The 24857-nt window shown below is 44.7% G+C and overlaps 1 protein-coding gene across 1 annotated transcript; it reads left to right on the top strand.

Moving 5' to 3' along the window:
* The first annotated feature begins 1171 nt into the window (after positions 1 to 1171).
* LOC133563502 (secretory carrier-associated membrane protein 5) lies at positions 1172 to 23328 on the top strand. The gene is made up of 7 exons (XM_061917663.1): positions 1172 to 1328; positions 3998 to 4066; positions 4144 to 4263; positions 18084 to 18240; positions 18303 to 18404; positions 21349 to 21466; positions 21534 to 23328. The coding sequence occupies exons 2-7, from the start codon at positions 4060 to 4062 to the stop codon at positions 21708 to 21710; spliced, it is 681 nt and encodes a 226-aa protein (XP_061773647.1). The 5' UTR covers positions 1172 to 1328; positions 3998 to 4059; the 3' UTR covers positions 21711 to 23328.
* The last annotated feature ends 1529 nt before the right edge of the window (positions 23329 to 24857 follow it).

Below are 24857 nucleotides of genomic sequence, written 5' to 3'. Positions count from 1 at the left end.
GTCTAGCTCCATCCTATCTTGCCGATTGTATTGTACCATATGTCCCGGCAAGAAATCTTCGTTCAAAGGACTCCGGCTTATTAGTGATTCCCAAAGCCCAAAAAAAGTCTGCGGGCTATAGAGCGTTTTCCGTTCGGGCTCCAGTACTCTGGAATGCCCTCCCGGTAACAGTTCGCGATGCCACCTCAGTAGAAGCATTTAAGTCTCACCTTAAAACTCATTTGTATACTCTAGCCTTTAAATAGACTCCCTTTTTAGACCAGTTGATCTGCCGTTTCTTTTCTTTTTCTTCTATGTCCCACTCTCCCGTGTGGAGGGGGTCCGGTCCGATCCGGTGGCCATGTACTGCTCGCCTGTGTATCGGCTGGGGACATCTCTGCGCTGCTGGTCCGCCTCCGCTTGGGATGGTTTCCTGCTGGCTCCGCTGTGAACGGGACTCTCGCTACTGTGTCTTGGATCCTCTTTGGACTGGACTCTCGCGACTGTGTTGTATCCATTGTGGATTGAACTTTCACAGTATCCTGTTAGATCCGCTCGACATCCATTGCTTTCCTCCTCTCCAAGGTTCTCATAGTCATCATTGTCACCGACGTCCCACTGGGTGGGAGTTTTCCTTGCCCTTATGTGGGCCTACCGAGGATGTCGTGGTGGTTTGTGCAGCCCTTTGAGACACTAGTGATTTAGGGCTATATAAGTAAACATTGATTGATTGATTGATATAGATATAGATATAGATATAGATATAGATATAGATATAGATATATATATCTATATATATATATATATATAGTATTGTAGTTTAGTTACTTTGAATTTACAACCCCCTGACACTGTTTTTCTTTAAATTTTGTACTGTTATGTACTGTTTTTGTACATATTTTGTTTATTGTTTTTCGTCTGTTTGTTTGTAAAGTTTGACATTTATAAATAAAATAAAAAATAAAAAATAAAAATAAGTGAGCTTGCTAGCTAGCTTGGACAAAGATTTGCCGGCCATGGCAGTGACGTCACCGACTAGCGTTCAGTCCGATTGGATTGTGTAACCATCGCCAGCAGTTGAGCATCCTGGCTCGTGATTGGCTGATTCCGTCCAGCAGCAAATCCAGTGTCCCGTAGCCCCGCCCACTCGAGTCCAAACCCATCCGCGGAAAAAGAGCCCCTCCGTCACGTGACCGCCTCTTCCTCCCCGAAGCCATCATTGAAGAGCGACGCTGCAACTCTTCCTCTCTCTCTCTCTCTCTCTCTTTCTCTCTCCGTTCCATGAAGATTCATCTCCAAAATGCTTTTTTGAACAATCCGCCGCTTTTTAGCCACGCACGACACGCCAGGTAAGATGTCTTCATTCGCGCCTTTTCATTCATCCGCCCTGTGCAAGCAGACCGGCCTCCAAGGCCGATGGAGCCGTGACGTGACGTGACGTGACGGCTGAACGACGCAAGATGCTCGGCGTGCCACCGCAGTCACCAAAGCCCGCACCACAGGAAAAACAACACATTTGGCCACACGACGCGCGAAAAGGAGCATCGTAGCTTCAATCGGAGAGGCGTGATAATGTCGGGCACTGGGATGTGTCCTCTAAAACGGTCACGTGACGTAAATCATGCTTGACTGTCGCGTTTCTGCGAGTGTTTAAAAAGCTGCACAATATAATTAATGTCAGCGTTTAAAAATCTGCACAATATAATTAATGTCAGCGTTTAAAAAGCTGCACAATATAATTAATGTCAGGATGTGCCGCCCTTGTTGCGGCTCCAATCAACAAGGCCGCACTGCCGCCATCTGTCTCCATTCTGCATGCTTATATTCGTCATCTGAACCAATAAAAGGATTTATTATTATTATTATTATTATAGAAAACCCCAAAGCAGTTGTCATGTTGTGTAAATGATGAATAAAAACAGAATACGATGATTTGCAAATCCTTTCCAACTTATATTCAATTGAATATTCTGCAAAGACAAGATATTTCATGTTAGCACTGAGAAAGTCCTTTGTTTTGTTGCAAATAATCATTAACTTAAAATGTAATGGCAGCAGCACATTGCAAAATATGTTGTCACAGGGGCCTTTTTACCAGTGTGTTACATGGCCTGTCCTTTTAACAACACCCAGTAAACATTTGGGAACTGAGGAGACACATTTCAACAGTCCGAGGTCTCCCTTCTGCTATTTTAGACTTCATAATGTGCCACACATTTTCCATGGGAGACAGGTCTGGACTACAGGCAGGCCAGTCTAGTACCAGCACTCTTTTACTACGAAGCCACACTGTTGTAACAAGTGGCTTGGCATTGTCTTGCTGAAATAAGCAGGGGCGTCCATGATGTCAACATATGTTGCTCCAAAAGCTGTATGTACCTTTCAGCATTAATGGTGCCTTCACAGATGTGTAAGTTACCCATACACTCCCATACCATCACAGTGGCCTAGTGGTTAGAGTGTCCGCCCTGAGATGGGTAGGTTGGGAGTTCAAATCCCAGCCAAGTCATACCAAAGACTATAAAAATGGGAGCCATTACCTCCCTGCTTGCCACTCAGCATCTAGGGTTAGAATTGGGGCTTAAATCACCAAAAATTATTCCTTTACGCTTCGTAATATCATCAAAATGTTCAAAGAATCTGGATACAGGAAACCAAAATTGAATGCTAACGACTTGGATCCCTGAGGCGGTACTGCATCAAAAACAACATCAGTGTGTAAAGGATGTCACCACAATGGCTCAGGAACACTTCAGAAAACCACTGTCAGTAACTACAGTTGGTCGCTACATCTGTAAGTGCAAGTTAAAATTACCATGCAAAGCCAAAGCCATTTATCAACAACACCCAGGGCCGGAGCTCATCTAAGACGGACTGATGCAAAGTGGAAAAGTGTTCTGTGGTCTGACGAGTCCACATTTCAAATTGTTTTTGAAAATGTGGATACTGTGTCATCTGGAACAAATAGGAAAAGAACCATTCGGATTGCTTTAGGCACAAAGTGTAAAAGCCAGCATGTGTGATGGTATGGGGGTGTATTAGTGTGTTGTAGTCAGCATGTGTGATGGTATGGGGGTGTATTAGTGTGTTGTAGTCAGCATGTGTGATGGTATGGGGGTGTATTAGTGTGTTGTAGTCAGCATGTGTGATGGTATGGGGGTGTATTAGTGTGTTGTAGTCAGCATGTGTGATGGTATGGGGGTGTATTAGTGTGTTGTAGTCAGCATGTGTGATGGTATGGGGGTGTATTAGTGTGTTGTAGTCAGCATGTGTGATGGTATGGGGGTGTATTAGTGTGTTGTAGTCAGCATGTGTGATGGTATGGGGGTGTATTAGTGCCCAAGGCATGGGTAACTTACACATCTGTGAAGGCACCATTAATGCTGAATGGTCCATACAGGTTTTGGAGACACATATGTTGTCATCCAAGCAATGTTATCATGGACGCCCCTGCTTATTTCAGCAAGACAAGTAAAAGAGCTTCATAGTAAAGACTGGCCTGCCTGCAGTCCAGACCTGTCTCCCATTGAAAATGTGTGACACATTATGAAGTCTAAAATAGCACAACGGAGACCCCGGACTGTTGAACAACTTAAGCTGCACATCAAGCAAGAATGGGAAAGAATTCCACCTGAAAAGCTTCAAAAATGTGTCTCCTTAGTTCCCAAACCTTTACTGAGTGTTGTTAAAAGGAAAGGCCATGTAACACACTGGTAAAAATGCCCCATTGACAACTTTTTTGCAATGTGCTGCTGCCATTAAATTCTAAGGTAATGATTACTTGCAGAAAAAATGAAGTTTTCCAGTGTGAACTTTAAATATCTTTGCAGACTATTCATTTGGATAAAAGTTGAAAAGGATTTGCAGATCCTTGTATTCTCTTTTTATTTCAGATTTACACAAAGTGTCAACTTCACGGGTTGTGGGTTTTGTAAGTGGATGCAGTGACATGACACCTCATGAAAATAGAAAGTGTGTTACAAGAAAGCCATTCAAACTGTTCTTTCTTGTTTTGCAGTTTTTAGGCTGAAGGGTCCTGCAACTTTTTCTGAAAGGGAAAGACAATCTAAGTCTCTCATCATGGCAGGTAACCTTGGACATATTTACCACGCTGCCGCTCGCTCTTGATTTGGTTCCTTAATCATTTGTGTCTTTGTCATCTAGAAAACAACTTCCCTCCGCTGCCTGGATTCTTCCCCCTCAGGCCTTGCTTCTACCAGGACTTCAACGAGATCCCAGACCAGCGCCGCTCTATGTGCAAGCGCATCTACTACTTGTGGATCTGTGAGTCTTGCTGTGCTGTTGTGTCCTCAGCTGGCCGCCTTTCTTGTGCAGCAAACATAGCAGACTGACTGGTCCGACTGTGGTTCTGGACCCGCTTCATGTGCTGCAATAGCAGACTGGCTGGTCCGACTGTGGTTCTGGACCCGCTTCATGTGCTGCAATAGCAGACTGACTGGTCCGACTGTGGTTCTGGACCCGCTTCATGTTCCGCAATAGCAGACTGACTGGTCCGACTGTGGTTCTGGACCCGCTTCATGTGCCGCAATAGCAGACTGGCTGGTCCGACTGTGGTTCTGGACCCGCTTCATGTGCTGCAATAGCAGACTGACTGGTCCGACTGTGGTTCTGGACCCGCTTCATGTTCCGCAATAGCAGACTGACTGGTCCGACTGTGGTTCTGGACCCGCTTCATGTTCCGCAATAGCAGACTGACTGGTCCGACTGTGGTTCTGGACCCGCTTCATGCGCTGCAATAGCAGACTGACTGGTCCGACTGTGGTTCTGGACCCGCTTCATGCGCTGCAATAGCAGACTGATTGGTCCGACTGTGGTTCTGGACCCGCTTCATGTGCTGCAATAGCAGACTGGCTGGTCCGACTGTGGTTCTGGACCCGCTTCATGTGCTGCAATAGCAGACTGACTGGTCCGACTGTGGTTCTGGACCCGCTTCATGTTCCGCAATAGCAGACTGACTGGTCCGACTGTGGTTCTGGACCCGCTTCATGTGCCGCAATAGCAGACTGACTGGTCCGACTGTGGTTCTGGACCCGCTTCATGTGCCGCAATAGCAGACTGACTGGTCCGACTGTGGTTCTGGACCCGCTTCATGTGCCGCAATAGCAGACTGACTGGTCCGACTGTGGTTCTGGACCCGCTTCATGTGCCGCAATAGCAGACTGGCTGGTCCGACTGTGGTTCTGGACCCGCTTCATGTGCTGCAATAGCAGACTGACTGGTCCGACTGTGGTTCTGGACCCGCTTCATGTTCCGCAATAGCAGACTGACTGGTCCGACTGTGGTTCTGGACCCGCTTCATGCGCTGCAATAGCAGACTGACTGGTCCGACTGTGGTTCTGGACCCGCTTCATGCGCTGCAATAGCAGACTGATTGGTCCGACTGTGGTTCTGGACCCGCTTCATGTTCCGCAATAGCAGACTGACTGGTCCGACTGTGGTTCTGGACCCGCTTCATGCGCCGCAATAGCAGACTGACTGGTCCGACTGTGGTTCTGGACCCGCTTCATGCGCCGCAATAGCAGACTGACTGGTCCGACTGTGGTTCTGGACCCGCTTCATGTGCCGCAATAGCAGACTGACTGGTCCGACTGTGGTTCTGGACCCGCTTCATGCGCCGCAATAGCAGACTGACTGGTCCGACTGTGGTTCTGGACCCGCTTCATGCGCTGCAATAGCAGACTGATTGGTCCGACTGTGGTTCTGGACCCGCTTCATGTTCCGCAATAGCAGACTGACTGGTCCGACTGTGGTTCTGGACCCGCTTCATGCGCTGCAATAGCAGACTGACTGGTCCGACTGTGGTTCTGGACCCGCTTCATGCGCCGCAATAGCAGACTGACTGGTCCGACTGTGGTTCTGGACCCGCTTCATGCGCTGCAATAGCAGACTGATTGGTCCGACTGTGGTTCTGGACCCGCTTCATGTTCCGCAATAGCAGACTGACTGGTCCGACTGTGGTTCTGGACCCGCTTCATGCGCTGCAATAGCAGACTGACTGGTCCGACTGTGGTTCTGGACCCGCTTCATGCGCCGCAATAGCAGACTGACTGGTCCGACTGTGGTTCTGGACCCGCTTCATGCGCCGCAATAGCAGACTGACTGGTCCGACTGTGGTTCTGGACCCGCTTCATGTGCCGCAATAGCAGACTGACTGGTCCGACTGTGGTTCTGGACCCGCTTCATGTGCCGCAATAGCAGACTGACTGGTCCGACTGTGGTTCTGGACCGGCTTCAAGTTCCGCAATAGCAGACTGACTGGTCCGACTGTGGTTCTGGACCGGCTTCAAGTTCCTCTGAACACTACAATCATCCACATGTCGGCTTTTCTCCATCAAAATTCATCAATTTCTTCTTCTTCTTCTGCTTCTCCTCCAGTTGTTGCCGTGCTCTGCCTTCCACATTTTTCACCACATTCAAATCGTTCCAACATCAAACTGTTCAACTTATTCGGGAATCGCAGGCTTTCTTTTGACAAATTCGCAGATTTCCCAGAATTCCAGGTTTCCTGGGACGTTTTTTCCATCTAAAATGAATTGGCCATTTTCCACCATTTCCGTGTTAGCATTTCTCAATGAAAAATGTTACTACTTCAACATTTCTGCACTGTTTTGAAAAAATTCCAATGCCAACCGATTCTACTCCTTCAGAACATTCAAGTCTTTTAGCATTTTCTGAAAAAAAATCCCGCTTTTCCCGAAATTCCCAAATTTCCATTGAAATGAACGGGACATTTTTCAAAGTTCCACATTTTTCATCTGATTCAAACTGTTCCAACTCCAAAATATTCAGCCTGTTCAGGAATTGTGCTCCACTTCAACAATTTAAAAAGATTCCCACATTTCCAAGAATTCCCAGTTTTCAGGGAAATGTTCCCCATTCAAAAATAATTGGCCATTTTTCCACCATTTCCACATTTTCCAAAGATTCAACGCACACCTGCTTGTATTTCTGTGATTTGTGTTTTTTATCGATGTTTGGTTTCTTTGTCTGTGAAAGAGATCCCCCTGGGTGTGGAATAAAAAGACTACTTCTAAATTCCACCTTCAACATATTCCACTCTCTCTGCACATTCAAACCATTCCTTATTCCAAAAAAATCCAGAAATTCCCTTCTTTTCAAACCCTTTTTTCTGGCGACTTCTCCTCCCAGGTTTTTAATCCACTCCAACTGTTCCTCTTAATCAGGACAATAAACAAAGTTGGTTTTTTTAACTGGAAAAATCCACGATTTTCCTGAAATTCCAGGAATTTGGCAGTACCATTTCTCAATTAAATATGTTTCTACTTCAACATTTCTCGACCCTTTTGAAAAAAATTCCAATACCAACCATTTCAACTCCTTCAGAACATTCAAGTCTTTTAGCATTTTCTGAAAAATTCCTGCTTTTCCCGAAATTCCCAAATTGAAATGAATGGGACATTTTTCAAAGTTCTAAAATTCCAACATTTTTCATCTGATTCAAACCATTCCACCTTCAGCTCATCCTGGACATTCAAACTATCACTTTCCCAAGTTCCAAACCAAATTCTGTTCTTCCTGGAAATTCAAACTATTCAACATTCAAAGCATTCCAACTCCATTTGACTTCAACTCCAGCGTTGGAACCCTCGCTCACCAGTCCTGACAGAATTGCCTCACCTACTTCCATTTGTTATTGAGTTATATCTTGTAAACATCAACATCGGGAGTGATGACGCCACACCAATGATCCAGTAACTTCAAAAAAACCCTCCGATAACTAATTTGAAAAAAGAACAAGAAAAAAACGCTCAAAAGAGGCAAGATTATCCATACTGAACTGTTGGAGGGTCAAGGTGAGCAAATGAAGCGCTCCTTCCTTGTAGGATGTTCCAAACTCACCACACCTTTACAGCAGAAAGCAGGGGTGGAAAACCTACGGACACGGCCCACAAACAGCTGGATGCCGGCCCACAAACAGCTGGATGCCGGCCCACAAACAGCTGGATGCCGGCCCACAAACAGCTGGATGCCGGCCCACAAACAGCTGGATGCCGGCCCACAATCAGCTGGATGCCGGCCCACAAACAGCTGGATCCCTGCCCACAAACAGCTGGATCCCTGCCCACAAACAGCTGGATCCCGGCCCACAAACAGCTGGATGCCGGCCCACAAACAGCTGGATGCCGGCCCACAAACCGCTGGATCCCAGCCCACAAACAGCTGGATGCCGGCCCACAAACAGCTGGATGCCGGCCCACAAACAGCTGGATGCCGGCCCACAAACAGCTGGATCCCGGCCCACAAACAGCTGGATGCCGGCCCACAAACAGCTGGATGCCGGCCCACAAACCGCTGGATGCCGGCCCACAAACCGCTGGATCCCGGCCCACAAACAGCTGGATGCCGGCCCACAAACAGCTGGATGCCGGCCCAAAAACAGCTGGATGCCGGCCCACAAACAGCTGGATGCCGGCCCACAAACCGCTGGATGCCGGCCCACAAACCGCTGGATGCCGGCCCACAAACCGCTGGATCCCAGCCCACAAACAGCTGGATGCCGGCCCACAAACAGCTGGATGCCGGCCCACAAACAGCTGGATGCCGGCCCACAAACATCTGGATGCCGGCCCACAAACAGCTGGATGCCGGCCCACAAACAGCTGGATGCCGGCCCACAAACAGCTGGATGCCGGCCCACAAACAGCTGGATGCCGGCCCACAAACAGCTGGATGCCGGCCCAATGCCCACAAGAAGGGTTTGCTCAATGCGACTTGATGAAGGAATTGCGTGTGAATGCTGAAGTTGAACTGAAATACTGACAAAATGTCCTTGAAGAATTAGAATTTCCAGGAAAACGGGAATTTGTTTTGGAAGTTGGGAAAGTGTTGGTTTGATGGTCCAGGATGAGTGGAATGTGTTGATGTTGGAATGTTTTGAAGAGGTTGAAAAACGCGGGAAATGTGCAACTTATAAAAACGTCCCATTCAGTTCAACGGGAACTTCCTGGAAATTTGGGAATTTAGGGAAAAGCAGGATTAAAAACCAATCAATGCTAGAAACATGAATGTCCTGAATGAGCTGGATTGATTGGTGTTGGAATTGTTTAAATCGGTGTAGAAATGTTGAATTATTAACAGTTTTTTCATGGAAAAATGGTGTTACGGAATTTTGGGAAAACCGGGGATTTTTTAAGTTCCTAAACCAACTTGATTTTTTTGTCCTGACCAGCAGGAATTTTTGGATTGTGGACGGTCAAAGTAGGATGAAAATAGGGTTAGGAAAACCGGGAATTTTGGGAATTCGCGGAATTTCTTGGAACTTGTAAAAATGATAGTTTGAAAGTCCAGGATGATTGGAATATGCTGAAGGTGGAATGTTTTAAATCGGTTGAAAAATTTGAAAATGGTGGAAGTTTGAAAAATGGCCGATTCATTTGAATGGGAAAAATGTGCCTGGAAAACCTGAAATTCTGGGAATTTTTGCGATTCTTGAATACGCTCAACAGTTTGATGTTGAAACAGTTTAAATCAGGTAAAAATGTGGAAGGTAGAGCGCGCCAAAATCTGGAGAAGAAGAAGAAGAAGAAGAAGAAATAGATGAATTCTGGTGTAAAAAAACCCATTAATGAGCTGCAATTTTTCAATGAAAGAAAGTGCTGTTCTGAATATGTCCACTGGATGTCGCAATAGCAACTCAATTGTAACCCAAGTCACTCATCACACTGTTTAAGTGTCTGCTGACTTCAGGCACTCTCTGGATTGGCTGCCGCTACAACAATCAGCGCAGGTGCAGGCAGTCAATTGCTAATGCAGTAGTGACGCACCGTACCTACTTTAATTGTAAATGATGCACTTAACGGATAAAATAACAACATAGTAAGATGCAAAGACTTAAGTCAACAGGACCACCATCTTTTTAGTTAGAGTTCTATGCAGCGTTTGCAATTGGTTGAGTGCACGATGCGCACCCTGAACTCCATTGTGTTTTTATATTTGTTGTGTTTGTTCCGGCCAATGTTTGTTTTTTTACAGTAATATTCTGTCGACTGAGCTGTCAGTTTTTTTGTTTTTTCTTTTTTTCTGTAAAGTCAACGGTTGATGATTTTTATGGTACCAAATTTTATTATGGTAAAAAAACTGGCGGCTGAGTTGCCAAAATAAAATGAAACAGCTGTACTGTATTTCTATTTACAGTAATATGTTGTGAAAATAATAAAAATAAAAAAAAAACACCATCAATTTTACAGTAAAAATCTGGCAGATAAGCTACCATTTTTTCTGTAAAAATAAGAGTGGTAAAATCTACAGTTTTATTTTACTCTTTTCATGAAAAAAAAGTAAAATATTAAATTCATAGGCAAATTGTGTCAATAAAATACCCAATACTTTATTTCTTTACTTTCTTATTTTCTTACCAAAGGTGTTAGTTTTTTTTCTTGCACTTGATTCACTTATGTTAAGGTGGAAAATTTGCCAGAATTTTGAACATCTGAGCATGAGCTGATCGAACCTTCTTGGACGAGATCTTCTAAGATGAACTGAACCGTACTTAGACATGTTTCCTACTGGACTGCAGTCGTCTTTTAAAAGGCTGTCATACAGACTGAGAGATGATTTTAAAGCATGCTCCGTGTGACAGTGAACAGGATTGTAGTCTCCGTGTGACAGTGAACAGGATTGTAGTCTCCTTGTGACAGTGAACAGGATTATAGTCTCCTTGTGACAGTGAACAGGATTGTAGTCTCCTTGTGACAGTGAACAGGATTGTAGTCTCCGTGTGACAGTGAACAGGATTGTAGTCTCCTTGTGACAGTGAACAGGATTGTAGTCTCCGTGTGACAGTGAACAGGATTGTAGTCTCCGTGTGACAGTGAACAGGATTATAGTCTCCTTGTGACAGTGAACAGGATTATAGTCTCCGTGTGACAGTGAACAGGATTATAGTCTCCTTGTGACAGTGAACAGGATTGTAGTCTCCTTGTGACAGTGAACAGGATTGTAGTCTCCTTGTGACAGTGAACAGGATTGTAGTGTCCGTGTGACAGTGAACAGGATTATAGTCTCCTTGTGACAGTGAACAGGATTATAGTCTCCGTGTGACAGTGAACAGGATTATAGTCTCCTTGTGACAGTGAACAGGATTGTAGTCTCCTTGTGACAGTGAACAGGATTGTAGTCTCCGTGTGACAGTGAACAGGATTGTAGTGTCCGTGTGACAGTGAACAGGATTGTAGTCTCCGTGTGACAGTGAACAGGATTGTAGTCTCCGTGTGACAGTGAACAGGATTGTAGTCTCCTTGTGACAGTGAACAGGATTATAGTCTCCTTGTGACAGTGAACAGGATTGTAGTCTCCTTGTGACAGTGAACAGGATTGTAGTCTCCGTGTGACAGTGAACAGGATTGTAGTCTCCTTGTGACAGTGAACAGGATTGTAGTCTCCGTGTGACAGTGAACAGGATTGTAGTCTCCGTGTGACAGTGAACAGGATTATAGTCTCCTTGTGACAGTGAACAGGATTATAGTCTCCGTGTGACAGTGAACAGGATTATAGTCTCCTTGTGACAGTGAACAGGATTATAGTCTCCGTGTGACAGTGAACAGGATTGTAGTCTCCGTGTGACAGTGAACAGGATTGTAGTCTCCGTGTGACAGTGAACAGGATTGTAGTCTCCGTGTGACAGTGAACAGGATTGTAGTCTCCTTGTGACAGTGAACAGGATTATAGTCTCCTTGTGACAGTGAACAGGATTGTAGTCTCCTTGTGACAGTGAACAGGATTGTAGTCTCCTTGTGACAGTGAACAGGATTGTAGTCTCCGTGTGACAGTGAACAGGATTGTAGTCTCCTTGTGACAGTGAACAGGATTGTAGTCTCCTTGTGACAGTGAACAGGATTGTAGTCTCCGTGTGACAGTGAACAGGATTGTAGTCTCCTTGTGACAGTGAACAGGATTGTAGTCTCCTTGTGACAGTGAACAGGATTGTAGTCTCCTTGTGACAGTGAACAGGATTGTAGTCTCCTTGTGACAGTGAACAGGATTGTAGTCTCCGTGTGACAGTGAACAGGATTGTAGTCTCCGTGTGACAGTGAACAGGATTGTAGTCTCCGTGTGACAGTGAACAGGATTGTAGTCTCCGTGTGACAGTGAACAGGATTGTAGTCTCCGTGTGACAGTGAACAGGAATGTAGTCTCCGTGTGACAGTGAACAGGATTGTAGTCTCCTTGTGACAGTGAACAGGATTGTAGTCTCCTTGTGACAGTGAACAGGATTGTAGTCTCCGTGTGACAGTGAACAGGATTGTAGTCTCCGTTGTGACAGTGAACAGGATTGTAGTCTCCGTGTGACAGTGAACAGGATTGTAGTCTCCGTGTGACAGTGAACAGGATTGTAGTCTCCGTGTGACAGTGAACAGGATTGTAGTGTCCGTGTGACAGTGAACAGGATTGTAGTCTCCTTGTGACAGTGAACAGGATTGTAGTCTCCTTGTGACAGTGAACAGGATTGTAGTCTCCGTGTGACAGTGAACAGGATTGTAGTCTCCGTGTGACAGTGAACAGGATTGTAGTCTCCGTGTGACAGTGAACAGGATTGTAGTCTCCTTGTGACAGTGAACAGGATTGTAGTCTCCTTGTGACAGTGAACAGGATTGTAGTCTCCGTGTGACAGTGAACAGGATTGTAGTCTCCTTGTGACAGTGAACAGGATTGTAGTCTCCTTGTGACAGTGAACAGGATTGTAGTCTCCGTGTGACAGTGAACAGGATTGTAGTCTCCTTGTGACAGTGAACAGGATTGTAGTCTCCTTGTGACAGTGAACAGGATTGTAGTCTCCGTGTGACAGTGAACAGGATTGTAGTCTCCGTGTGACAGTGAACAGGATTGTAGTCTCCTTGTGACAGTGAACAGGAATGTAGTCTCCGTGTGACAGTGAACAGGATTGTAGTCTCCGTGTGACAGTGAACAGGATTGTAGTCTCCGTGTGACAGTGAACAGGATTGTAGTCTCCTTGTGACAGTGAACAGGAATGTAGTCTCCGTGTGACAGTGAACAGGATTGTAGTCTCCTTGTGACAGTGAACAGGATTGTAGTCTCCTTGTGACAGTGAACAGGATTGTAGTCTCCGTGTGACAGTGAACAGGATTGTAGTCTCCGTGTGACAGTGAACAGGATTGTAGTCTCCGTGTGACAGTGAACAGGATTGTAGTCTCCGTGTGACAGTGAACAGGATTGTAGTCTCCTTGTGACAGTGAACAGGATTGTAGTCTCCGTGTGACAGTGAACAGGATTGTAGTGTCCGTGTGACAGTGAACAGGATTGTAGTCTCCGTGTGACAGTGAACAGGATTGTAGTCTCCGTGTGACAGTGAACAGGATTGTAGTCTCCTTGTGACAGTGAACAGGATTGTAGTCTCCTTGTGACAGTGAACAGGATTGTAGTCTCCGTGTGACAGTGAACAGGATTGTAGTCTCCTTGTGACAGTGAACAGGATTATAGTCTCCGTGTGACAGTGAACAGGATTGTAGTCTCCTTGTGACAGTGAACAGGATTGTAGTCTCCGTGTGACAGTGAACAGGATTGTAGTCTCCGTGTGACAGTGAACAGGATTGTAGTCTCCGTGTGACAGTGAACAGGATTATAGTCTCCGTGTGACAGTGAACAGGATTGTAGTCTCCTTGTGACAGTGAACAGGATTGTAGTCTCCTTTTGACAGTGAACAGGATTGTAGTCTCCTTGTGACAGTGAACAGGATTGTAGTCTCCTTGTGACAGTGAACAGGATTGTAGTCTCCGTGTGACAGTGAACAGGATTGTAGTCCCCGTGTGACAGTGAACAGGATTGTAGTCCCCGTGTGACAGTGAACAGGATTGTAGTCCCCGTGTGACAGTGAACAGGATTGTAGTCTCCTTGTGACAGTGAACAGGATTGTAGTCTCCTTGTGACAGTGAACAGGATTGTAGTCTCCTTTTGACAGTGAACAGGATTGTAGTCTCCTTGTGACAGTGAACAGGATTGTAGTCTCCTTGTGACAGTGAACAGGATTATAGTCTCCTTGTGACAGTGAACAGGATTGTAGTCTCCTTGTGACAGTGAACAGGATTGTAGTCTCCGTGTGACAGTGAACAGGATTGTAGTCTCCTTGTGACAGTGAACAGGATTGTAGTCTCCGTGTGACAGTGAACAGGATTGTAGTCTCCGTGTGACAGTGAACAGGATTGTAGTCTCCTTGTGACAGTGAACAGGATTGTAGTCTCCGTGTGACAGTGAACAGGATTATAGTCTCCTTGTGACAGTGAACAGGATTGTAGTCTCCGTGTGACAGTGAACAGGATTGTAGTCTCCGTGTGACAGTGAACAGGATTGTAGTCTCCGTGTGACAGTGAACAGGATTGTAGTCTCCGTGTGACAGTGAACAGGATTGTAGTCTCCTTGTGACAGTGAACAGGATTATAGTCTCCTTGTGACAGTGAACAGGATTGTAGTCTCCTTGTGACAGTGAACAGGATTGTAGTCTCCTTGTGACAGTGAACAGGATTGTAGTCTCCGTGTGACAGTGAACAGGATTGTAGTCTCCTTGTGACAGTGAACAGGATTGTAGTCTCCTTGTGACAGTGAACAGGATTGTAGTCTCCGTGTGACAGTGAACAGGATTGTAGTCTCCTTGTGACAGTGAACAGGATTGTAGTCTCCTTGTGACAGTGAACAGGATTGTAGTCTCCTTGTGACAGTGAACAGGATTGTAGTCTCCTTGTGACAGTGAACAGGATTGTAGTCTCCGTGTGACAGTGAACAGGATTGTAGTCTCCGTGTGACAGTGAACAGGATTGTAGTCTCCGTGTGACAGTGAACAGGATTGTAGTCTCCGTGTGACAGTGAACAGGATTGTAGTCTCCGTGTGACAGTGAACAGGATTGTAGTCTCCGTGTGACAGTGAACAGGATTGTAGTCTCCTTGTGACAGTGAACAGGATTGTAGTCTCCTTGTGACAGTGAACAGGATTGTAGTCTCCGTGTGACAGTGAACAGGATTGTAGTCTCCGTGTGACAGTGAACAGGATTGTAGTCTCCGTGTGACAGTGAACAGGATTGTAGTCTCCGTGTGACAGTGAACAGGATTGTAGTCTCCTTGTGACAGTGAACAGGATTGTAGTCTCCTTGTGACAGTGAACAGGATTGTAGTCTCCGTGTGACAGTGAACAGGATTGTAGTCTCCGTGTGACAGTGAACAGGATTGTAGTCTCCGTGTGACAGTGAACAGGATTGTAGTCTCCTTGTGACAGTGAACAGGATTGTAGTCTCCGTGTGACAGTGAACAGGATTGTAGTCTCCGTGTGACAGTGAACAGGATTGTAGTCTCCTTGTGACAGTGAACAGGATTGTAGTCTCCTTGTGACAGTGAACAGGATTGTAGTCTCCGTGTGACAGTGAACAGGATTGTAGTCTCCGTGTGACAGTGAACAGGATTGTAGTCTCCTTGTGACAGTGAACAGGATTGTAGTCTCCTTGTGACAGTGAACAGGATTGTAGTCTCCGTGTGACAGTGAACAGGATTGTAGTCTCCTTGTGACAGTGAACAGGATTGTAGTCTCCGTGTGACAGTGAACAGGATTGTAGTCTCCGTGTGACAGTGAACAGGATTGTAGTCTCCGTGTGACAGTGAACAGGATTGTAGTCTCCGTGTGACAGTGAACAGGATTGTAGTCTCCGTGTGACAGTGAACAGGATTGTAGTCTCCTTGTGACAGTGAACAGGATTGTAGTCTCCTTGTGACAGTGAACAGGATTGTAGTCTCCTTGTGACAGTGAACAGGATTGTAGTCTCCGTGTGACAGTGAACAGGATTGTAGTCTCCGTGTGACAGTGAACAGGATTGTAGTCTCCGTGTGACAGTGAACAGGATTGTAGTCTCCGTGTGACAGTGAACAGGATTGTAGTCTCCGTGTGACAGTGAACAGGATTGTAGTCTCCGTGTGACAGTGAACAGGATTGTAGTCTCCTTGTGACAGTGAACAGGATTGTAGTCTCCTTGTGACAGTGAACAGGATTGTAGTCTCCGTGTGACAGTGAACAGGATTGTAGTCTCCGTGTGACAGTGAACAGGATTGTAGTCTCCGTGTGACAGTGAACAGGATTGTAGTCTCCTTGTGACAGTGAACAGGATTGTAGTCTCCTTGTGACAGTGAACAGGATTGTAGTCTCCGTGTGACAGTGAACAGGATTGTAGTCTCCTTGTGACAGTGAACAGGATTGTAGTCTCCGTGTGACAGTGAACAGGATTGTAGTCTCCGTGTGACAGTGAACAGGATTGTAGTCTCCTTGTGACAGTGAACAGGATTGTAGTCTCCGTGTGACAGTGAACAGGATTGTAGTCTCCTTGTGACAGTGAACAGGATTGTAGTCTCCTTGTGACAGTGAACAGGATTGTAGTCTCCTTGTGACAGTGAACAGGATTGTAGTCTCCGTGTGACAGTGAACAGGATTGTAGTCTCCGTGTGACAGTGAACAGGATTGTAGTCTCCGTGTGACAGTGAACAGGATTGTAGTCTCCGTGTGACAGTGAACAGGATTGTAGTCTCCGTGTGACAGTGACAGGATTGTAGTCTCCGTGTGACAGTGAACAGGATTGTAGTCTCCGTGTGACAGTGAACAGGATTGTAGTCTCCTTGTGACAGTGAACAGGATTGTAGTCTCCGTGTGACAGTGAACAGGATTGTAGTCTCCGTGTGACAGTGAACAGGATTGTAGTCTCCGTGTGACAGTGAACAGGATTGTAGTCTCCGTGTGACAGTGAACAGGATTGTAGTCTCCGTGTGACAGTGAACAGGATTGTAGTCTCCGTGTGACAGTGAACAGGATTGTAGTCTCCGTGTGACAGTGAACAGGATTGTAGTCTCCTTGTGACAGTGAACAGGATTGTAGTCTCCGTGTGACAGTGAACAGGATTGTAGTCTCCGTGTGACAGTGAACAGGATTGTAGTCTCCTTGTGACAGTGAACAGGATTGTAGTCTCCGTGTGACAGTGAACAGGATTGTAGTCTCCTTGTGACAGTGAACAGGATTGTAGTCTCCTTGTGACAGTGAACAGGATTGTAGTCTCCGTGTGACAGTGAACAGGATTGTAGTCTCCTTGTGACAGTGAACAGGATTGTAGTCTCCTTGTGACAGTGAACAGGATTGTAGTCTCCGTGTGACAGTGAACAGGATTGTAGTCTCCTTGTGACAGTGAACAGGATTGTAGTCTCCTTGTGACAGTGAACAGGATTGTAGTCTCCGTGTGACAGTGAACAGGATTGTAGTCTCCGTGTGACAGTGAACAGGATTGTAGTCTCCGTGTGACAGTGAACAGGATTGTAGTCTCCGTTCGTGACAGTGAACAGGATTGTAGTCTCCGTGTGCAGTGAACAGGAACGTAGTTTCTTTGTGACAGTGAACAGGATTGTAGTCTCCGTGTGACAGTGAACAGGATTGTAGTCTCCTTGTGACAGTGAACAGGAATGTAGTCTCCTTGTGACAGTGAACAGGATTGTAGTCTCCGTGTGACAGTGAACAGGAATGTAGTTTCTTTGTGACAGTGAACAGGAACGTAGTTTCTTTGTGACAGTGAACAGGAATGTAGTTTCTTTGTGACAGTGAACAGGAACGTAGTTTCTTTATGACAGTGAACAGGAATGTAGTTTCTTTGTGACAGTGAACAGGAATGTAGTTTCTTTGTGACAGTGAACAGGAATGTAGTTTCTTTGTGACAGTGAACAGGAACGTAGTTTCTTTGTGACAGTGAACAGGAATGTAGTTTCTTTGTGACAGTGAACAGGAATGTAGTTTCTTTGTGACAGTGAACAGGAATGTAGTTTCTTTGTGACAGTGAACAGGAATGTAGTTTCTTTGTGACAGTGAACAGGAATGTAGTTTCTTTGTGACAGTGAACAGGAACGTAGTTTCTTTGTGACAGTGAACAGGAATGTAGTTTCTTTGTGACAGTGAACAGGAACGTAGTTTCTTTATGACAGTGAACAGGAATGTAGTTTCTTTGTGACAGTGAACAGGAATGTAGTTTCTTTGTGACAGTAAACAGGAATGTAGTTTCTTTGTGACAGTGAACAGGAACGTAGTTTCTTTGTGACAGTGAACAGTGCCACGCTGGCTGTTAACCTGATTGGCTGCCTGGCGTGGATGTGTGGTGGAGGCGGAGCCACCAACTTCGGGATGGCCTTCCTGTGGCTGATCCTCTTCACGCCTTGCTCCTACGTGTGTTGGTTCCGGCCGATCTACAAAGCCTTCAAGTAAGACATGTTCTCCTGAGGAAGTTCTTCCTGTGCACTCGTCCAATGTTTCTTCTCCTCAGGACCGACAGCTCCTTCAACTTCATGGCCTTCTTCTTCGTCTTCATGGCTCAGGTTGTGATCAGTATTATCCAGAGTGTGGGCATTCCTGGTTGGGGGGTGTGGTAAGTGGCTCCACTTTTCATCCAACAAGGCCCTGAAAGAAAGTTCTCCTGGGTTTTGGGGTCAGAAGGGTACTGAATCAGTAATGGTCGCCATGGTTACCGCTTCCCACCATTTCAAAGAAGTCTCCGTGCATACGCTTCGAGAATATGGGAGGAAAATAAGTCTCCAAGAAAGACTTTTCTGCTTTTTACTCTAAATGCTTCTGTGACGGAGCTTTTAACTCAAAACACTTTTATCTCAAATCAACTTGGCTGAAAGAAAGTCATTCAAATTCATTTAATCGGGTCCTGAAACCGCAAGTTAGCGATAATATCGGACGATCTTCGTCAAAAAGTTCAGCAAATGTGGATTCCTTCTGGCTGACACTGTATTCATTTTCTGTCCCTCAGCTGTATTGTTGTACTAGTATCGCAGTACTATAGTATTGCAATACTATAGTACTGCGATACTAGTACAACTCTACAACCTTGGTACTACTATCGTACTGCAATACTAGTACAACTCTACAACCTTGGTACTACTATCGTACTGCGATACTAGTACAACTCTACAACCTTGGTACTACTATCGTACTGCGATACTAGTACAACTCTACAACCTCGGTACTACTATCGTACTGCGATACCGTACAACCCTACAACCTTGGTACTACTATCGTACTGCGATACCGTACAACCCTACAACCTCGGTACTACTGTAGTACTGCGATACCATGCAACCCTACAACCTCGGTACTCGTATAGTACTGCAATACTAATGAATCATATTCGGTACTATACCACCTCGAAAAAGTCCAGGGTCCCTCCTGACCCTGCTTTTTTTTAACAAGTATGGCAGTACGGCGTCGTCACGTCGTGACATTGCTGGTTTTACGAGCAGAGGAGCGTGTTTGGCAGCGCACTATCACTGAGTACTTACAAGCAGACACCGTGTGTAGACAGAAAAGGGAGAACGGCCGCATTTTGGCCTAAAAAGTAAAGATACAGGTGAAGAAATAATGCCCTCAGGAAGAGTTGCTTCAAGACATAGTTAGCTAGCTAGTGGCTAAATCATTAATCCTCGCCTCCGTGGCGACAAATAAAGTATGTTTCTTACAAGTACCATTATCACTGGATGATGAGGAATAGCTCAACATGCTTCCCTACACACCGTAGCAGGATACAATAGATCACTGGCGTCACAATGTCAACATGGGTGGATCTACACCTGACATCCACTGTAATGATACCAAGTACAGGAGCGTATCTCGTCGATACTACTATCAGTTGAGTTATGGTAGTCGTTAAGTTGACTTATGATAGTAGTACAGGCGGATTTTAAAAGGGTCTAACTGATTGATTAATTGAGACATGTCTGAGTATATTGCACAGTACATGTATGAGTATATTGCACAGTACATGTATGAGTATATTGCACAGTACATGTATGAGTATATTGCACAGTACATGTATGAGTATATTGCACAGTACATGTCTGAGTATATTGCACAGTACATGTATGAGTATATTGCACAGTACATGTATGAGTATATTGCACAGTACATGTATGAGTATATTGCACAGTACATGTATGAGTATATTGCACAGTACATGTATGAGTATATTGCACAGTACATGTCTGAGTATATTGCACAGTACAGGTATGAGTATATTGCACAGTACATGTATGAGTATATTGCACAGTACATGTATGAGTATATTGCACAGTACATGTATGAGTATATTGCACAGTACATGTATGAGTATATTGCACAGTACATGTCTGAGTATATTGCACAGTACATGTATGAGTATATTGCACAGTACATGTATGAGTATATTGCACAGTACATGTATGAGTATATTGCACAGTACATGTATGAGTATATTGCACAGTACATGTATGAGTATATTGCACAGTACATGTCTGAGTATATTGCACAGTACATGTATGAGTATATTGCACAGTACATGTATGAGTATATTGCACAGTACATGTATGAGTATATTGCACAGTACATGTCTGAGTATATTGCACAGTACATGTATGAGTATATTGCACAGTACATGTCTGAGTATATTGCACAGTACATGTATGAGTATATTGCACAGTACATGTCTGAGTATATTGCACAGTACATGTATGAGTATATTGCACAGTACAGTACAGGTATGAGTATATTGCACAGTACATGTATGAGTATATTGCACAGTACATGTCTGAGTATATTGCACAGTACATGTATGAGTATATTGCACAGTACATGTCTGAGTATATTGCACAGTACATGTATGAGTATATTGCACAGTACATGTATGAGTATATTTTACAGTAGAGGTATGAGTATATTGCACAGTACAGTACATGTATGAGTATATTGCACAGTAGAGGTATGAGTATATTGCACAGTACAGTACATGTATGAGTATATTGCACAGTAGAGGTATGAGTATATTGCACAGTACAGTGCAGGTATGAGTATATTGCACAGTAGAGGTATGAGTATATTGCACAGTACAGTACAGGTATGAGTATATTGCACAGTACAGTAGAGGTATGAGTATATTGCACAGTAGAGGTATGAGTATATTGCACAGTACAGTACATGTATGAGTATATTGCACAGTAGAGGTATGAGTATATTGCACAGTAGAGGTATGAGTATATTGCACAGTACAGTACAGGTATGAGTATATTGCACAGTAGAAGTATGAGTATATTGCACAGTACAGTACAGGTATGAGTATATTGCACAGTACAGTACATGTATGAGTATATTGCACAGTAGAGGTATGAGTATATTGCACAGTACAGTACAGGTATGAGTATATTGCACAGTAGAAGTATGAGTATATTGCACAGTACAGTAGAGGTATGAGTATATTGCACAGTACAGTACAGGTATTGTGTAGAACAGAGCAGTAAGTGAGTAGTTGATGGTAGATAAAAGGTGTTGTGTGACAGCGGCTGGCTGGCGACCATCACCTTCTTCAGCAGCAACATCGGCTCGGCGGTGGTGATGCTGATCCCGACCATCATGTTCACCGTTGTGGCGGTGCTGTCCTTCATCGCCCTGTCCAAGGTCACACATCACACGCCGACACACAGCCAGGCAGGTGGAGGTCAACAAGCCCCGCCCTCTCTTGCAGGTGCACAAGCTGTACCGCGGCAGCGGCGGCAGCCTGGGGAAGGCGCAGGAAGAGTGGACCTCGGGGGCCTGGAAGAACCCTCATGTGCAGCAGGCGGCCATGAGCGCCGCCCAGGGAGCCGTGCAGCAGAACCAGTACTCTGCGGCGCCCACCTACAACTACGACGAGCCCATGTAGGACGGCGGCGCTGGACGACACACTTGATGATTGGGTGTCACCCGGGAGGAGGAGAAGTGTCCCGGGAAAATCTGTCCATCCATTGTAGTTCCGCGTGGACTCAAGTAGCAACACTGGTGTTTCATATCCATCCAAAACTTACATAACCTTCTTTTATTTATTTGACCTGAACTTAATAGGATCTCAAGTATTACAACATCTTGTTTTTGATTGACTGCAACTTTTATTAGTAGATTGCACAATACATTATATATTATTAGTAGATTGTACAGTACAGTACATATTAGATTGCACAGTACATTATATATTATTAGTAGATTGCACAGTACAGTACATATTATTAGTAGATTGTACAGTACATTATATATTATTAGTAGATTGCACAGTACAGTACATATTATTAGTAGATTGCACAGTACAGTACATATTATTAGTAGATTGCACAGTACAGTACATATTCCCTACAATTGAGCACTAAATGCTAACACCCCAATAAGTTTGTCAACTTCTTTAAGTCGGGGTCCACCTTCATCAAATCATGGTACAAATATATAATATCAGCATAATACAGTCATCACTCGGTTTCATCATCTGAGTACAAACCCCGTTTCCATATGAGTTGGGAAATGGTGTTAGATGTAAATATAAACAGAATACAATGATTTGCAAATCCTTTTCAAGCCATATTCAGTTGAATATGCTACAAAGACAACATATTTCATGTTCAAACTCATAAACATATTTTTTTTGTGCAAATAATCATTAACTTTAGAATTTGATGCCAGCAACACGTGACAAAGAAGTTGGGAAAGGTGGCAATAAATACTGATAAAGTTGAGGAATGCTCATCAAACACTTATTTGGAACATCCCACAGGTGTGCAGGCTAATTGGGAACAGGTGGGTGCCATGATTGGCTATAAAAGCAGCTTCCATGAAATGCTAAGTACTTCACAAACAAAGATGGGGTGAGGGTCACCACTTTGTAAGCAAATTGTCAAACAGTTTTAGAACAACATTTCTCAACGAGCTATTGCAAGGAATTTAGGGTATTTTACCATCTATGGTCCGTAAAAATCATCAAAAGGTTCAGAGAATCTGGAAAAATCACTGCACGTTTGATCCCTCAGGCGATACTGCATCAAAAACCGACATCAGTGTGTAAAGGATATCACCACATGGGCTCAGGAACACTTAATAAACCACTGTCAGTAACTACAGTTGGTCGCTACATCTGTAAGTGCAAGTTAAAACTCTACTATGCAAAGCAAAACCCATTTATCAACAACATCCAGAAACGCCACCGGCTTGGCTGGGCCCGAGCTCATCTAAGATGGACTGATGCAAAGTGTAAAAGTGTTCTGTGGTCTGACGAGTCCACATTTCAAATTATATTTGGAAACAGAGGACTTGGTGTCCTCCAGAACAAAGAGGAAAAGAACCATTCGTATTGTTCTAGGCACAAAGTGTAAAAGCCAGCATGTGTGATGGTATGGGGGTGTATTAGTGTGTTGTAGTCAGCATGTGTGATGGTATGGGGGTGTATTAGTGTGTTGTAGTCAGCATGTGTGATGGTATGGGGGTGTATTAGTGTGTTGTAGTCAGCATGTGTGATGGTATGGGGGTGTATTAGTGTGTTGTAGTCAGCATGTGTGATGGTATGGGGGTGTATTAGTGTGTTGTAGTCAGCATGTGTGATGGTATGGGGGTGTATTAGTGTGTTGTAGTCAGCATGTGTGATGGTATGGGGGTGTATTAGTGTGTTGTAGTCAGCATGTGTGATGGTATGGGGGTGTATTAGTGTGTTGTAGTCAGCATGTGTGATGGTATGGGGGTGTATTAGTGTGTTGTAGTCAGCATGTGTGATGGTATGGGGGTGTATTAGTGTGTTGTAGTCAGCATGTGTGATGGTATGGGGGTGTATTAGTGTGTTGTAGTCAGCATGTGTGATGGTATGGGGGTGTATTAGTGTGTTGTAGTCAGCATGTGTGATGGTATGGGGGTGTATTAGTGTGTTGTAGTCAGCATGTGTGATGGTATGGGGGTGTATTAGTGTGTTGTAGTCAGCATGTGTGATGGTATGGGGGTGTATTAGTGTGTTGTAGTCAGCATGTGTGATGGTATGGGGGTGTATTAGTGTGTTGTAGTCAGCATGTGTGATGGTATGGGGGTGTATTAGTGCCCAAGGCATGGGTAACTTACACATCTGTGAAGGCACCATTAATGCTGAATGGTCCATACAAGGCAACACTAAATGGTCCCTAGTGCGTGAATGTTGTCTGTCTATCTGTGCTGGCCCTGTGATGAGGTGGCGACTTGTCCAGGGTGTACCCCGCCTTCAGCCCAATTGTAGCTGAGATAGGTGCCAGTGCCCCCCGCGACACCAAATGGGAATAAAGGGTAAAAAAATGGATGGGTCCATACAGGTTTTGGAGCAACATATGTTGTCATCCAAACAACGTTATCATCGACGCCCCTGCTTATTTCAGCAAGACAGTGCCAAGTCACGTGTTACAACAGCGTGGCTTCGTAGTAAAAGAGTGTGGGTACTTTCCTGGCCCGCCTGCAGTCCAGACCTGTCTCCCATCGAAAATGTGTGGCGCATTATGAAGCGTAAAATATGACAGCGGAGACCCCGGACTGTTGAAGGACTGAAACTCTACATAAAACAAGAATGGGAAAGAATTCCACTTTCAAAGCTTCAACAATTAGTTTCCTCAGTTCCCAAACGTTTATTGAGTGTTAAAAGAAAAGGTGATGTAACACAGTGGTGAACATGCCCTTTCCCAACTACTTTGGCACGTGTTGCAGCCATGAAATTCTAAGTTAATAATTATTTGCAAAAAACTAAAGTTTATGAGTTTGATTGATTGATTGATACTTTTATTAGTAGATTGTACAGTACAGTACATATTCCGTACAATTGACCACTAAATGGTAACACCCGAATAAGTTTTTCAACTTGTTTAAGTCGGGGTCCACGTTAATCAATTCATGGTAAGAAAGAAGTCATGGAGAATGCGGGCATTGATCCCGCTACCTCTCGCATGCTAAGCAAGCGCTCTACCGTTTGAGCTAATTCCCCTGTAACATCAAACATGTTGTCTTTGTAGCATATTCAACTGAATATGGCTTGAAAAGGATTTGC

Source organism: Nerophis ophidion, linkage group LG12 (genome assembly GCF_033978795.1).
Source record: "Nerophis ophidion isolate RoL-2023_Sa linkage group LG12, RoL_Noph_v1.0, whole genome shotgun sequence".
Lineage (NCBI taxonomy): Eukaryota > Metazoa > Chordata > Actinopteri > Syngnathiformes > Syngnathidae > Nerophis > Nerophis ophidion.
Note: the sequence above shows the minus strand (reverse complement) of the source record. Positions and strands in the feature narration are given on the sequence as shown.